Source organism: Calonectris borealis, chromosome 1 (genome assembly GCF_964195595.1).
Source record: "Calonectris borealis chromosome 1, bCalBor7.hap1.2, whole genome shotgun sequence".
In the NCBI taxonomy this organism is placed as follows: domain Eukaryota; kingdom Metazoa; phylum Chordata; class Aves; order Procellariiformes; family Procellariidae; genus Calonectris; species Calonectris borealis.
In genome coordinates this window covers 216394933-216410910 of record NC_134312.1, presented here as the reverse complement: position 1 = coordinate 216410910, position 15978 = coordinate 216394933, and the positions used below count along the sequence as shown (strand labels likewise).

At 52.0% G+C, this 15978-nt stretch overlaps 1 protein-coding gene across 1 annotated transcript in view; it reads right to left on the bottom strand.

Moving 5' to 3' along the window:
* Positions 1 to 15978, bottom strand: part of GAB2 (GRB2 associated binding protein 2) — a 101802-nt gene that overhangs the window by 37735 nt on the left and 48089 nt on the right. The window contains exon 2 of the mRNA XM_075140263.1: positions 6396 to 6696. Within this exon, the coding sequence (XP_074996364.1) occupies positions 6396 to 6696 (301 nt within the window). The remainder of the gene's footprint in view (positions 1 to 6395; positions 6697 to 15978) is intronic.

Sequence of the window (15978 nt, the reverse complement as noted above, 5' to 3'; positions counted from 1 at the left end):
TCAGGGACTCCACATTGCCGTCCCAACGCAGGCCACCTCCAGGTCCTAAGCAGGGCAGGGGTCATTAGGTCTTTGGGTAGGTCAACAAGACATGGGAAGGTGGGATACATGGAGAGAACCCAACCAAATCTGCCCCATCCATCCCATGGGTCAAGCTCAACTCAACCGTAATCTTGCTCATTGCTTGTCGTAGAGTGTCTGCTAGGGGACAGACTGGCCTCCAAGTAGGCTGATATCCAAACACAACCCATACCAGAGCTTAAAGACGAAGTCAAGACCAATCAACTTGTGTCGACCGAAGCTGAAGAGTCAAGTTCTGGCCCAGCTTGAGGGGCACAAGGCTCTGTAAGGGGCTGCTTGCTTGGCTGCCCTTAGGTGGCAGCGCTGCCTGCAGATACCGAAACACAGCACATCAGGGCCCGGGTGCTTTCAGGGACACAAGGACACCCCCACATCTCCCCCTTTGCCCCCATTTCTCAGCCCCAATTCCTCAGCCCCCTGGCACGCTCCCTGGCATGGCGCAAGGGCTTGCAACTCATCCAGGGTGCGAGCAGGGAAGGAAGGAGGCGGGTGCCGGGCACAATAGCAAGGAAGTACCTGGCCTTGTGGCGGTCATTAGTGTTTCCCCTCCGCTTTGGTTCTACCCAGCCATGGGAGAGGCGGCGGCAGTGGGAAAGTGTGGGTGCCCCAGGGCCGTCACCTTGCCTGGGCTCCCTGGTACCCCACTCCTGCGTGCAGGGATGGTGAACAGCAGTGATTCGGGGGTGTTTGAGGGAGGTGGGTGGTATATGGCATGCAAACCTATCTTTTTAGTCTAGTCTTGCTACCTGCAGCTTCTTCACTGAGCTTTTGGGCAGCTCCTGTCCTCCCAACAAGTCTTCAGGGGTACCTTTGTGCTGTTTTTTCTCCAGCCCACCTCGAGCTCCCTTTGCTCAGCAAACACCCATGCAAACCTGGCTGCAAGGAACCAACGGGGCGAGCAGCATTGCTGGTCTGATACTGGGACCAACATATTTTTGGGGGAGAAGGGAGGAGGGAGCAAAAGCAGCCATACGGGCTCATAGCACAGACTCGCAGGCAGCCCGTGGGAGCAGGCAGCAGGCTGGGGAGCAACCAGCCAGCGACCCGTATGGGACCCCCTAGCCAAAGCAAGTCAAGTGGGTACTAAAGCAATAAATTTGCTCTCATGGGATGGAGGGTCTGGGGCAGCATCAAGCCAAAAAGACCAACAGTGGAGATCGTGCACGTGGAATGTAGGAGATCTCATTGACGTGAGCCGAAAGTCAGTGGTGTCTGGGGCTGATCTGGCAAACTCTGCTGGAGTGAGCACGGCTGAGTTGAAGGAGGAAGGAGAGACACTCAGCTCTCCGCTAAACATTAATGCTCGGCCCTGACTTGTATTCAACGAAATGGTAAAAGCCTTGGGATGGCTGGGGATCGATCGAAACACCAGCGCTGAGCCCTGGAGATGGAGCAAGGAGTGAGCCGGAGCCCGGGACTGCCCTGATGCAGCCCCCTGGCAGAAGGCAGAGAAATAAATAAAAGAAATAAAGTTTCAGATGAAAAAAAAAGAAGATGACATGCCCAGGCTGGGTGGGAGAGGCCACCACTGCCAGAGACAAGCCATCGGGGCAGGAGCCCAGCGCCATCCTTTTCCCACGCCCCGCTCATCCTCTCCGAGCAACGGGAGCCTTCAGCTCCGAGCACGGACATTTACTCACCCGCAAATATTCCCTCCCCTACTTCCATGGCTGGGTTAAACCTCTAGCACAGGGGCATTAATGCGGTGTGTGAATAAGCTCTTAAACGCCCATGGGTGTTTGCTCAGCACCCACGAAGCCCGTGCCCCACGAAGGAGGTGGAAGAGGAGCTGCAGGGAGGTGCTGAGGATGGCACAGTAAATTGGGACGGTGTTAATAAAGGTATCAACCTCTCCAAAATAACTAACCTGTGCACGGGACCCCTGCAAGGACACACACTCTGCAAGGATGCATGGTGGTGCACGAGAAATTAAATTATACGCTGCTGTAGCTGCGCCTCTGAGTTGTATCAGGAATGGGACAGGGTGGGGTTTTGGCCAAAGCATCAGCTCCAGAAAGGGTTAATGGCACACGAGATATGTTTAGTGGGATTTGGTATTTTTTTTAACTCCAACAAACAAAGCATATGAGAAAATCCAGTTCACAGCTGAGCCCTGGCTGCCTGCCCACTAGGGCAGGGAAAATGCAGATGGTTCGAAATACCCACGCGCCTGCGTTTCTCCCGCAGCCCGTGGCTCAGGGTCCCTGGCGGGTCTCCCCCCGTCGTATTCAAGCCGGCCGAAGTGGCAGCAGTGCAAATTGCTGAGCCAGGAGCAAATCTACTTTCCTCGAGCCCCGTCGGCTTCCCTGGACCCGTGGAGAAGCCGGGATCCTGCGAGGATCCGCTTGTTCAAAAATAGTAATTAGCTCTCAAAATAAATAGGTGTTAACAGAAACAAAGAGCTTCACCGCAGTCTGGGTAAACACCTTAGAGTGAATTTAATTTCCCTTCTCCCAGCAGAGGTAATCACGCTGCTCTGCAATTATTTTCAGGTCGGGGCGGGGAACAAAGCCATCGCGGTGGCTTTGCGGAGCAGCTGCTCCTCGGCGGCGCCGGGGCAGCCAGAGGTACCCGCCACTTCACCGACATTTAGGTCCCTGAGGCTGAAACGAGCTTCCTTTCGACGAACCAGATGTGTAACAGCCAGCGATCAGCTAAAGCAGCAGCTAACCGTAGCATGACGTTAAACCGCCCTAAACTCCAGCCTATTTCTTAATCCTTAGAGTCCCACAGTCTAGACAGGACATGAAGGACTAATGTGAAAACCAAGCAACAGAAGATTTACGCTCTCCTGTCGAGCTGCAAACAGAAAGAGCATCAAAGGGTACAAATCCATTCGGCCTTTTAATTTTTTTGCCTTTTGGGAGCGCGGGCAGCACCCAAGCATGGTCCTGTGCCGGTGCAGAGGGTTTGCAGCCAGTTTGCCTCACCGCTTTCAGGTTGCCCGTTTGCTCATTAAATCACGCTAAAAAGCAACTGAAAACCTGTCTTTTCCCTACCGTCATCGGGAGCTGGTGAAATAGGCTTTTACCCAAACTCTCCCAAAAGGTAAGGAGTTTTTCCTCCACCACCGGTGGGTTAAAAGCAAACTCGTGACTGGTGGCTGGAGCTCAGCTGATGCGGGGTATCCCTTCAAGCAGGAGGTAATTCAGCATGTGATGGCAGCTGTAGTAAATGCCTTTGCCCGTGATGGAGCGCTTCCCTGTCCGGGATGCGAATATAACCTGGTTGGGAACAGCCCGGCTTTGGGGCCGGACCCAGCAAGGCTTTTGGGTCAGCATAAAGCAGTCACGCACCCAGGAACGAGAACAACCAGAAAAATGTGCACAGTGGCTTCTCTGGCAGTTTCTGATCTCGTTCCGCCACGCTGCCCGTCTGCTGGGAGAGGGAGGTTTAGTTAATTAATTGCTACAATTAGCATGGAGCTATTCGTGCCCATGACGGTTACCTTTTCCTCCCCTTTTTGGTGCATCCAATTACTGACTCATTCATTCTCCAAGGCAGAGGCTACAACAAGGCACAGAGAAGCTTAAGGATGAAGGGGTGAAGTCTAAGAAAGAAATGCCAGAGGTCCCAAGTTCTATTTCTACCCAGGAACTGGGTTACTCTCATGCAAACTCCTCATCCTCTCCCACCCATCAATCCGTGGCTTCAAGGATGACACCAAGTTGGGCGGGAGTGTTGATCTGCTGGAGGGTAGGAAGGCTCTGCAGAGGGACCTGGACAGGCTGGATCGATGGGCCGAGGCCAACTGTATGAGGTTCAACAAGGCCAAGTGCCGGGTCCTGCACTTGGGCCACAACAACCCCAGGCAACGCTACAGGCTTGGGGAAGAGTGGCTGGAAAGCTGCCCAGAGGAAAAGGACCTGGGGGTGCTGGTTGACAGCCGGCTGAACATGAGCCGGCAGTGTGCTCAGGTGGCCAAGAAGGCCAACGGCATCCTGGCCTGTATCAGAAATAGTGTGGCCAGCAGGAGCAGGGAGGTGATCGTGCCCCTGTACTCGGCACTGGTGAGGCCGCACCTCGAATACTGTGTTCAGTTTTGGGCCCCTCACTACAAGAAGGACATGGAGGTGCTGGAGCGTGTCCAGAGAAGGGCAACGAAGCTGGTGAAGGGCCTGGAGCACAAGTCTGATGGGGAACGGCTGAGGGAACTGGGGGTGTTTAGCCTGGAGAAGAGGAGGCTGAGGGGAGACCTCATCGCGCTCTACAACTACCTGAAAGGAGGTTGTAGCGAGGTGGGGGTTGGTCTCTTCTGCCACGTAACAGCGATAGGACAAGAGGAAATGGCCTCAAGTTGCCCCAAGGGAGGTTTAGATTGGACATTAGGAGAAATTTCTTTCCTGAAAGAGTGGTCAGGCCTTGGAACAGGCTGCCCAGGGAAGTGGTGGAGTCCCCATCCCTGGAGGTATTTAAAAGACGTGTAGATGTGGCGCTTAGGGACATGGTTTAGTGGTGGACTTGGCAGTGCAAGGTTAACAGTTGGACTTGATGATCTTAAAGGTCTTTTCCAATGTACGCTAAGATGGACAAGACTCCCAATACCCACCACGCTGCAATGGTCCCACAACCTCTCCGCCCAGCCCCAGGCTGTGGGTCCTTCAAACAAACATCATCTACTTTGGGAAACTGATAATTTATTTGCCATTACTTAGCAGGGACGGTGAAGGAAAGGTGAATGTGGGGTCACCGCTTCGGCGAGCACCACAGAGAAGAATGAGCCCTGAATAATTCATGCTCCCTCTTTTCTGCAGCATCTGGACACATCTGTTGCGTTCGCCGTTGCAGGCTTTTACTCGACTGACTCAGAAAATCACGCTTTGGCAGCTGGGTACTGTTTCAAGTGGGTACTTTCCCTACAGCATTAACGAGCTGTGATTTTGTTACAAATAGGGATTTTTGTTCCTCTTTTGCTGATGTCACTCCGTGATCCTGCAGGGAATAGTGCTCGGATTTCTGCAGCCTGACGAACCCTATGTGTCCTTTGGGACAGATGTACTTGCAAGAGGGAGATTGTTTTTCCTTTTGCTGCCCAGATTGATATTTCACTGAAGTCCAGTATCGATCCTGCTGCTGCTGGGCTGGAAGCTCATTTTACTAAATGGGAAGAAAAACGGTTCCCCCAGCTGAACACACGCGAAATGGAAAATCTTGCAACAGAACAGGTCTTAAAAAAGGGGCCTGAATGATTTCGCTGAACCTCGAGGACTGCGCTGTTGACATCGGAACGGGATGTAATTTATTTAGCCTGACCTTTCACTGCAAGACCGTGCTGGCGGCATTATCAAGGATCCTTTCTACCACTTGTACGCCCATTGCCAAGGTGACGTCCTGTTTCATGCGTCAGTTGGTGAAGATCGCATCCGCGCTGCTGTGATGCTTTGTTTGCTGTCCTGCCTGACAAGCTCTTGGCAGGGTTTCAGCTCTCACGGATAGCAGCTGCTCCGCGAGGGACCAAAACAGATTCAAGCTGGACGTTATTATGGGGAGTTTCATGTAGACAGAGCATGGGACTGGGGTCCCCTAGATGAGACTGGACCATGGATGAGACTAAGTAAAGATGCCCAGAAGTGCTACCAGGCAGACGACTGCAGCACTGCACCCCATGCTCACTCCCCACCCATCTCACTTGGGATTTATGTGAGCCCTCGTGGTGCCGGGGAAGCGGCGGCAGCTCACCGGTGCTCACCCCAGACGCTTGCCAAAGAGCAACTGAGTTTGGACGGTGGAGCACGACCGGTGGAACAGGTCCTGCTGCTGCACAAAGCCACCCGCTGTTTTCCTCTCCCCTCCCAGAGCTTTCCCAGTGGGTCCCAGAAGGAGAGAGAGATGCAGGTCTCCTTCACACGAGGGCCTGTCAGCAGTGGGGACAACTGCAGCGGAGAGGGACATGGTCCCAGTAAAGCTTCTCCCCCACCCCACCAAGGGATTGAAACCTCTGAACGAAGGGGATTTTCACTGCTGGTTCCCACGACTCTCAAAGGGACTTCGGTGATGGATGAGGACAAAGGCCGCAGCTAAAAAAGTCCCCAAACCCCGCCAACTTCTTATAAGAGACTCAAAGGTCTACAGTTATGGGGGGGAAAATGAATTAGGTGGCTCACAGGGGCAAAGCCTGCCCTGTTTCAGATGTCAAAGCTAGGAAAGCCTCATGGAGGTTTCCCACGTGTCCATCCATTTCCCACTCCAGCCCTCCCAGCCTTGTGGCGGGCTGCACCCCCCCCTCCCAAGGTCTGATCTGAAAGAGGAGTCGGGCCCCATTGGAAGGATGGGACAGGAGATGCTCTTGGCCATGGACATGGCTCTCACAGTACCTGTGTTCTCCTCGGACTGGTTGAAGCCACAGATCTGGCAGATGCTGCGAACCCACTTGTTCATGTCGTCCTCGGTCTCGGCCACCAGGTAGAAGGTCCTGTCGCTGGTCTTTATGTCGAAGATGTAGCTGTCTTGCAGTTCCTTCTTGTTGAAGGTCAGGCCCGCGTCCACTTGCTCACAGAAATTAAGGTTGATCACACGCAAAGGTTTCTTGGAGTGGTCATTTTTGTAATACTCCAGGACGTCGGGGTCGCCACTCATCCGACCGCTGCGCAGGACAAACCAGCGTTTCTTCCATGCCTGAAACCAAGAAAAGAGGAAGTATGAACCCCATCGCTCAAGTCATGAGGGCCAAGAAACCACTGCCAGGCACAGGGTGACACAGATGGACACGACACCTCTCCGCTCCCGGATGCTCTGGGATGCTGCTCAGGATATCCCTGCAAGAGGTGCACAGACTCAGCTCAGTTCAATACTCAAATCCCACTGGTTATCTGGGAGAATTAAATACCAAAATATCATTCTAGCTTAAGATGACCCCAAGAAGTGCTAGTCTTGAGGCTTAGAGCAACCTTGCTCCTACCCTACAGCCCAGTTGCACTCCCAGGACCCAAATACCCTTCGCTCCTTGATGCGAGATAATCTGTGGGGCGGCATTACTGGCAATCGCAGTGCTGAAATGCCTTCCAGCAGCTCAGAGGAGCTCAGGTGCTTTGGACACAGTGCCTTGGGTATCCTACCCTTCTGAGAAACCCCTGAGAGCACCACAGCGCGCATCTGCAGATACCCACCACGCCAATCCCATCTCGGTTTAAATGCCAGGATAGAAAGGCTAATAAAACCAGTGAGGAACCGGTTTGGTTTTTTAAATATCAGGAATAATGCCAGGGAGACCCGTGGAGAATCCAAGCTTCATTTGTTTTTCAGCATCTTCTGCTCCCCGGTACTTAGGAAACTCCTTAGCAAAGAAAAAGGTTATCATCGATTCTTCCGAGCGCTGCCGACGGCGGCCCCCGGCCAAACCAGCTGGGGAACGGACTCAGGGGGTTACGGTGTTTGAAGCAAACTGGCAAAATAAATGTCAGCCATCAGCCCTGGCACTGGGAGCTGCGGCCCCTCTGCTCTCCCCACGCCAAACGCAGTTGGGAGCCCACGGGAGGGGGAATAGCCACAATGATAATGTGCTAAATGCTACGACTTATGTTACAGAAAGAATCGTGCAGGTGTAATTCCCCATCCCATGGGCTGGAGGGGTTTTTTGTTTTGGGGGTGGGCTCTGCACGAGCATCCTGGCATCTGCAGGAGGGATGCACGGGGTGAGGGACCACCTTGAGCTGCTCCCCATCACAGAGCTATGCTGCCTCGCAGAGGGCTCAGCTCCCACGGCATATGGAAGGGAAGGACGACGTCTAAGCCTAGTCCTTAAAACATCTGAGTTTGTTCAGGCTCCCTTTGAAGGCGGTGAAGGTTTGAGAGGTGCACGAACAACGTGGGTGGGATATGGCCCACGTGGATGAGGTGGGTGATGTGGGGTATTGCCAGCCCTCCTGCATTACCTGATGCAGACCTCGGTTTGCACCAAAGGATGCCAAGGGAGGAGATGCGATTCCCACCATCCTGCCCTGGCTGTGGACATTTGCTTGTTTTATGAGCTTTACCTTAATTATTTTTTTAAAAAATCACCAGTTTTTGGGTTCATGTGATTATGAGAGGTTGGGTCATGAGGAAGCACATGACGTTGCTAAGAAGGAAGAACCAACAGCCACAAACATCTTTAGTAACCCAAGAGAGGCAGCAAGGCGAGGGTTTTCCTGGAACCTCCATGATGCTCCCTGGGAGGTGACGGCAGCTTCGCGTGGTGGCGATCGGGCATGTGCTAGATCTCAGCCACCCAATTGCACCAGGATCCCACAATTTTGGAGAATTTGGTGGCTGAAATAAGGATAAGAAACCCCTGTGATATTTTCTTTGAATGGTCCAATTTGCACTGTACTTCTCAAAAGCTTAAAAATAGCTTTTGTCAGTGTCTTTGAGATTTGTAACCAAATTAGTTTTGCACTAATTCTCAAACTGGCTCCGGGTGCCAGGAAAGCAACTTCAGTGCAATCTTCCAAATGCAGTGGAGCAGCAAATTGCTCAGTAAGAGGACGTGCAAAGCTGGCAGATTTTGGTTTCATCCAGGAGATACTTCTCATCAAAAAGGCTGTTTTTGTATGAAAAAAATCTGCACACGGTAGAGCAGCATCCATCAGGGAAAAAAAAAAACAATTTCACCAGGCAGCAGTAATAATTTGCTAGTCCATCTCCTCAAAATGGATCACCCAAATAATTGGGAAAAAAACTCAAGAATATTTTTTCTAGCTCTAGGTGAAAAATGTCCCATTAGCTTCTTTCTATTACCACCGAGCCATTTCTTTGCAGCCACTTGGCAGGACAAAGACATGGGCACACATCAATCAGGGGGTCTGAAAGATCAAGATGCGCAACCACACGAACCACCACCTGAATGAAGACACATCCAACACCAGTTCTTGCTACTTGGCTGGTTGCTTTCCAATCGTTCGGAGTCAAGCCTTGCAGCTTCCCTTCATGGCTGAGAAGTTGCATTAAAAAACCCACAAAGTACAGAAACTAGACTCCAGAATTTACAGCTTTAATGGAAAAAATAGGAGGAAGTGCTACAAGCAAGGACAACGATGCTACCACGGCTTCCCTTTTTATCGCCAATGCGAGAGCCGCAACTTCTCTAGTTCTCTTTGGTCTGTCTGGTAGCAATGGAAAGCCCCACGCAGTCAATATTTGGCAGAGAAAACAGTATAACACACGCAGTCTGGTGGTATTGGGTAAGTCCTAACATAAGCTGGTTGCAAAAGAACTGCTCCTGTCAGGACACAATTTCTTGGGAAGCTTCAGGAGCTGGAATATCACTGGAAGGATCCTTGGACAGAGCAACAGCCCCACCAACCTGGGATGACCACCCTGTCCATGTCTGCCTGGTGCCCTTATGATGATAAAGAGTCACCAGTGTTTTTCTAAAACAGCTTCTGACCCAGAAAAACAGCTCGTGGCAGCAGCTGCTGGACTTGCCTGTCCTGCACGGGTGGCTGCAGGCAGCACAGCTGGATGCATCTCCCACTGCACGTCCCCACAGCAGGACCAGCCATTTCTGCCTCCTAAGATCAGCTTCTGAGCCAGAGGAATAACATTGGCCATTAGAAGAGAATGGAAGGAAATAATAAAGAAATAGCTGGGAACCTTCTTATTTTTGTGGATATTTTCCCCGTTTCTTTGAATTTTTGTTTTTGCTTTTAGACATGCTATGTCTCCGTTAGGAAAAGGGCTCAGCTTGTGTTTGCCTGTGCTTGGAGCATCTCGTGGCACTAATGGAGCTTGCTTCAACATATAGCAATATGTGGCAAAAGATACGCAGCCTGCAGCACGTGGCCCATCTTCCTGGGACACCTATTTCCCCATTCAAAGCTACCAATGTCATCCAAATCTTCCATGTTTAGGCTTGCCTAGGATATCACCTTCCTGCAAGAGGGTGATCTAAGGTTCTAACAACCACCAGCTGCGACAGTAGTGGGATGCATAGGATCCATAAGTGCATGGCAATTGCAGCCCATGCCAAACCAGAGGAGGATGCAACTCCATGTGAACCTCCACGCTCTGCTGCCATGTTTCCAAGACCTTCTGCTCCCACCACAGGGCTGTGATGGCTAACACGCATCTCCTCCTAAACCTGAATTTTCCTTCTCTCCTTATTTCTATTTCTTCCCGGCTCTTTTGAAGCCCCTGTTGCTGTCAGTCCTCTCCTGCCAAAACACTGTGCCTCACCGCCACGTGGTGTGAGCCAAGGGCTGTGTTTGTTTAACAGCTTTACAACATAGAGAGGCCAACAACTTAACAGCCATAAAATGGTGCCTTTACGGCACAAATTTCCAGCTGTGTGGTCCTTTGCCTGCATCAGGTTGCTTCGCAGTTAAATTACAGCTGCTAAAGGCCCTTAATATCATTGAGAAATTTTTTGATGCTTGGCAAGTACTTCTTTTAAAGACTTTTTTGTTAAAAAAAAACGCCCATCGTGCTGCCAGTGCAATGTAAATCCTCCCAGGTGCCGAGAACCGTGATTGCTGCTTGAGTGCTTTCCATCCCAACAGTGCCGTGGCAAGTTAAAGTTTACAAAACTGACCCCTTTCCAGCTGGATGCTACCTGGTTGTTTTATGGGTTGGAGAGTTGGGTTGGCAGAGATGAAGTGGTGCTGCTGGGTACACACAGGCTGAGTCCACTTAGCAGGGGTGCTCGGGGGGGCTCAGGTTGTGGTTGGGACCCTTCCTGTCCCCTTTGCTGGGTGAGAAACAAGGAGAATCCAACCAGAGAGGTGGCTGCTCTTGGGCAACAGAGATACAGTCATGGGAGATCTGACCACACCATGAGTGAGGTCCCTCACGTCCCCTGTGGCTGTCCTGATGGTGAAATACTGTGACAAAGCTGGTGGCATCAGTGCAGAAGGCTCAGACTGTCCCTCGTTGGAGAATCTGGAGTGCGTAATAACCCAAGTTCAATTTAGGACAGGTCAGACAGAACCTGTATTATCTATGTTCCTAACAAGAGGACATTCAGACACCACCTCCCCCTCTCCTCCTCTGTTCTCCACCAAGTGATTGCAGAGCCCCAGCCTGTATACTGTTTCAGAGAAACAGAAAGAGGTGAGGAAAACAGTAAATTCAATGTTAGCAAAGCCTGGTATCCATCTCCGGGAGGGAGCTTGCTAACTGCCACCATCCTAAGAAGGAATCAAACAGTAAATAACGTGACAATATGGAGAGATGGCTCTTGGTGGAGCCTACAGGAGTGGCCTACCCAGTATTATTAGCTCAGAAGTGGGGATTTGGAAACAGTCAGAGACTGTTAGCTTTTAGTCAAAAGGAATATTCTTTTAATTAGGATAAATTTTTGAGCCAGACTTCTCAAATCTTAAATATTAATAATTTTACCACCACACCCTCATAGCATGTATAGAGACAGGAGAAGTGGAGACAAGACGAGAGGAGAGAAGAGAAGAGGAGAGGAGAGGAGAGGAGAGGAGAGGAGAGGAGAGGAGAGGAGAGAAGAGAAGAGAAGAGAAGAGAAGAGAAGAGAAGAGAAGAGAAGAGAAGAGAAGAGAAGAGAAGAGAAGAGAAGAGAAGAGAAGAGAAGAGAAGAGAAGAGAAGAGAAGAGAAGAGAAGAGAAAATAAATATTCCCCAGGAAATCTCTCTGCCCTGCTCCTTCTCCCCCTGCCGCCACCTTTGTCCCCGGGAATGCAGCACTCCACCAGTGTGAAATAAACCTTCCAAAATCTGATCTGACACAAATCTCAGGATCTAATCTGAACTGGCAGGTGGGATGAGCGACCTAGCCGTGACATTGGGCAAATTTCTCACACCGGGATGAAGCCAGGAACTGAGCAATTCGAGCAGGAAACCCCACAGCGGGGCAAGCGGGCCCTTGTGTCCTGGATTTTCCCAGAGCCAGGGATGCCCCGGGTGCAGGATGGCTCCTGCCATTGCCCCCGCGGCCACCAGCCACCGGCGGGTATGTCACTGTTCCCATGGAAAGCCCCGAGTCTGGCCCAGCCCCACGTGCCTGCAGTTTTCACTCTGCAGTGCAGAGTGGTCTCGCATCCCATCAAGCACGTTTACCCTCCGGCTCCTGGTGTATCTGGCATGGTGGAGACGAGCTCATGCTCCAGGAGTGCGTGAGAAGGACCATGATGTCTGGAAAGGTCTTACTGCTCCTCCTGGCCACTGTGTCCCCTCACTGTTCCCTCCCAGCTGCTGCTACTTTAGCCATCCTGGCAAGATCATCCCTGGGGAAGGGGGACAGAGACGATGGGGCTGTCCCGAGAGCATGTGCTGCTGTCATTATAGAATCATAGAATAGTTTGGGTTGGAAGGGAAGGTCATCTAGTCCAACCCCCCTGCAGGGACATCTTCCACTAGATCAGGTTGCTCAGAGCCCTGTCCAACCTGATCTTGAATGTTTCCAGGGATGGGGCATCTACCGCCTCTCTGGGCAACCTGTGCCAGTGTTTCACCACCCTCGTAATAAAAAATGTCTTCCTTATATGTAGTCCTTATATCATCTTTGCTGTTGTGTCGTTTCAGATGGCTTGGCTCGCTCAGTGCTGTTATTGTTTTTGCCATGCGCAACAATGGTGCCGACTGTAGCTATCGGGCTGTGTTACCCCACACCAGGGCTGACCCTGCCCCGGCCATCCCATCCCCGCAGTCCTGCACCAGGGACACGGTCCCCTACTGCGACCGGTGCTACCAGCATCGGGGAGTGAAGCCGCGTACGAGAGAATTGTAGAATAACCTCTTGGTGACCTGTATAATAATGTTGTCTTCTTCCGTGTCCCTGGAGGCTTTTTATCTCAGCTGATGGACAGAAGGATGCTGGTTTTATTATTCATGCAAGAACGCCTCTCCCTTCCCTGTGTTAGTGCTAACTCAAAGGAAATGCAGCTTGGAAGAAAATTTGCAAGGAGCGAGGAAATCCCTCGTGTCTGCTCAGGTAACGGTGCTGCTGGCTGATTGCTCCCACAAAGTACCTTGGGGCCCCACCATGGCTGTCCAGACCCGACATCCCTGAGCCCAAGAGCAGATCCAGACCCCCATGGCTCTCCAAGCACCTCCTTCTTGCCCGTTGCCTGCTCACAGCACCTTTTGACATGATGCTGGCAACAGACAAGTCCCATCCCCGGTCCTCTCACCCTTCAAAGGGATGGAGACTGATCCCTGCTAATCAGGCATCTGCCGCGGCCGAGTTCATGATGAGTTCGTTAGCGGCATCGCTTTGGGGGAGGCTTGATTGGCAGCGTTAATAACGCCGCGCTGCAGCAGCGAGACCCTGCAGGGCACAGGAAACCTTGCTGGGGTACAAGGCAGCTCTTCCTCGGCTCGCTGGGGGATTGGGGGAAGTAACGGCAATGCAAAAAATCCCCAACCCAGTGTGTATCTGGGGCTGTCAAACCGACCTTCCCTCCCGGGAATTTTTTTCCCTGTCGGAGGTGTAATTAGGCTTCAGAGCACACGTTGAATCGCTATGCGTGAAACCCACCCCAGGACAGCGCGGCCGGTGCGAGACCTCCCGCACCGAGCATCGCTCATGGCTGCCTGAGATTGGGTTTTAAGGAGGTGAGGCTCAAGCATGGACTAAAACCTATTTGCAAGATCATTTAAAAATCCATAAGCTTCAAAACCAGCTCTTGCCATCAGAGATTTACTACCAGGGAAGGAAGAGGTTGGGATGGCTCGGAGCTAAAGGGACGCTGGTGTGAGCTGGAGGACCCGCTCCCCACCGCCACGCTCTGCAAACGCAACGGGCGACAAAGCAGTGACACAATATGGAAAACATTTCCCTCCGTATTTATTTTACGGGAGTTCTCCAGTTGGAAAGATTTCAGTAGCTCAGAACTGCTCATGGCCAATCTTAGGAAAATAAAGATGTCTCTCTGGGACATGAGGGCGCCAACCCTGTTTCTGCTGGGATGCTGGAGCGCCTGATTAAGGATGGGGTGGAAAAACAAAATACCAAGTAGTGAGGTTGTATTTACACCGCCAGACAAGCTGTGACTGTCTGAGAAAGAAAGACACAGGGGAAACCCCGGGGTGGGCCAGGAGTGCTCCTGCCTCTATTGGGAGATGCATGGGAGGCAATGGGAAGGTCCCATTAGATGTAAGGAAAAGGCTTCACTATGAGTGGTAGGACAAAAAAAAATGATGGGGGATACATCCACCCTTGGAGATATTCAAAACCTGCCTGGACAAGACCAATGTGATTTACCTCCAGAGTTGACCCTAACTTCAAGCTGGCCCTGCTTTGCGCGGGAGGCTTGTCCGAAGACCTCCAAAGGTTCCTTCTGACCCCAGTTATCTCCGAATCTAAATTACTTTTCCATAATTAGATCCAGCTCCCAGTGAGGAGTGTTGAACTTGTCGTACGGAAACCTGATGAGACCAGACCACTCAGACCCCGAGCCCCGATGTGGGACCTGCGCAGCCCCCCGCCAGCTGCGCACCCCTCCTCAGCATGAGAAAGGGCAGCATTGGTATTTTTTAACTCTCCTTGAGTAAAGCAACCTTTTCTGGGTAATTCCTTCTGCTGAAAGCTGCAAGGTGCCTCTGCAAGCAGGAAGGTGCTGGGAAAGCACAGGGTTCGAAGGAGCGAGCTGGAGCTCAGCTCCTGTCCCAGGGCTGTCCGCAAATGGTCCACGCATGGGGTCTCCACTGCGTCCCTGCCCTGCCATGGATTTTGTTATCTGGAAGTATTTCCTGCTATTCAGCCTTGTTCTGTATTCCACTCTGTTATTCCTAGCCAAAATCTCTCCCCCCGCCCCACCGCGGCACACCCTTCATGGGGGACCGGGGCAGCACCCAAAGGAGGTGCAGGCAGGCGGGTGTCCCTGCGTGGGGACGGGCAGAGCTGGCGGCTCCCCGAGGATCTGCAGGACACCCGGCGAAGGGGCGAGATGACACTGCCATCACCTCTGCCCCAAGCCCCCAGCCCCAGAAAAACAGCACGGCGAAAGGGACCGCGTCCTACAAAAGCCACGCTGCAGGCGATACCCCCGAAGGGATTGCAGCGAGTCTCCAGCCGACTGTTTGGTCTGGGTCTGCTCCAGAAGCCAGGGCCACTAAAGGGATTTTTCATCCTTGGCCTCGAGGTGCTTTGTTTTCAGCAATGCCGTTTCCCAAGGCGTGCTTCCCGACCCCTGCATCTGCCCTGGCCGCATCCTGACTCGATGCTGGAGCAAGCCGCGGGGTGATGGCGCTGCCGTATCGCCTCACCGGGCACAAACACGCAGCTCTGCCACACGAGTGATGAGCTGAGCACGAAGCTGCATCGTCCCCGTCCCCCGCCATCACCAGTGCTGGTGCAGCACTGCGGGGGCTGGCTCGCACCTCGCTGCCTTTTTGGAGGTCGACACGGACAAGGGGCTGCGACAACCAAACAGGATGCCCCAGCGGTTTATTATGTGATATTATATTTATCATATATATTATGATACTACAGTTATATATATAAAAATATATATAGCTATATATAAATAACTATCGTTATATATAGTTATATAATATAGATTTTACACGATGCACATCGAGACTGGTGCTTCTCAAGTCTGTCTGCAAAACACCACCATCGACACCACCATTGACTACACCCAACCCTACGGAGGTGAGCAAGAGCCGACCAACCCGCCGGGATAAGTCAGCCCACGCCACACGAGCACGCCAACAGCGAGAGCGGAGTTTACTTTGCTTTTTCAACTTTGGGTTTCTGGAAGAAAAAGCAAACTGCTGGGAGATTTTTTTTTCCTCCTGAGACTTCGGTATCAGGCTCTGATAAGCTCTTTCCCGGCCATTACACAAGCAGGGCTGGACATGGGAACGCAGCATGAACAAATGACTCCAAGCACAGCACTTTGATAACTGAGTTTTTCTAGCTTTCTGGCCTCTGCAAGAGCAAAATAAATCCCACAGCACTGTCAGTGGTTTCCCTCTCCTTGCCCATAGCTTTGGGTTACCCCAAATCGCA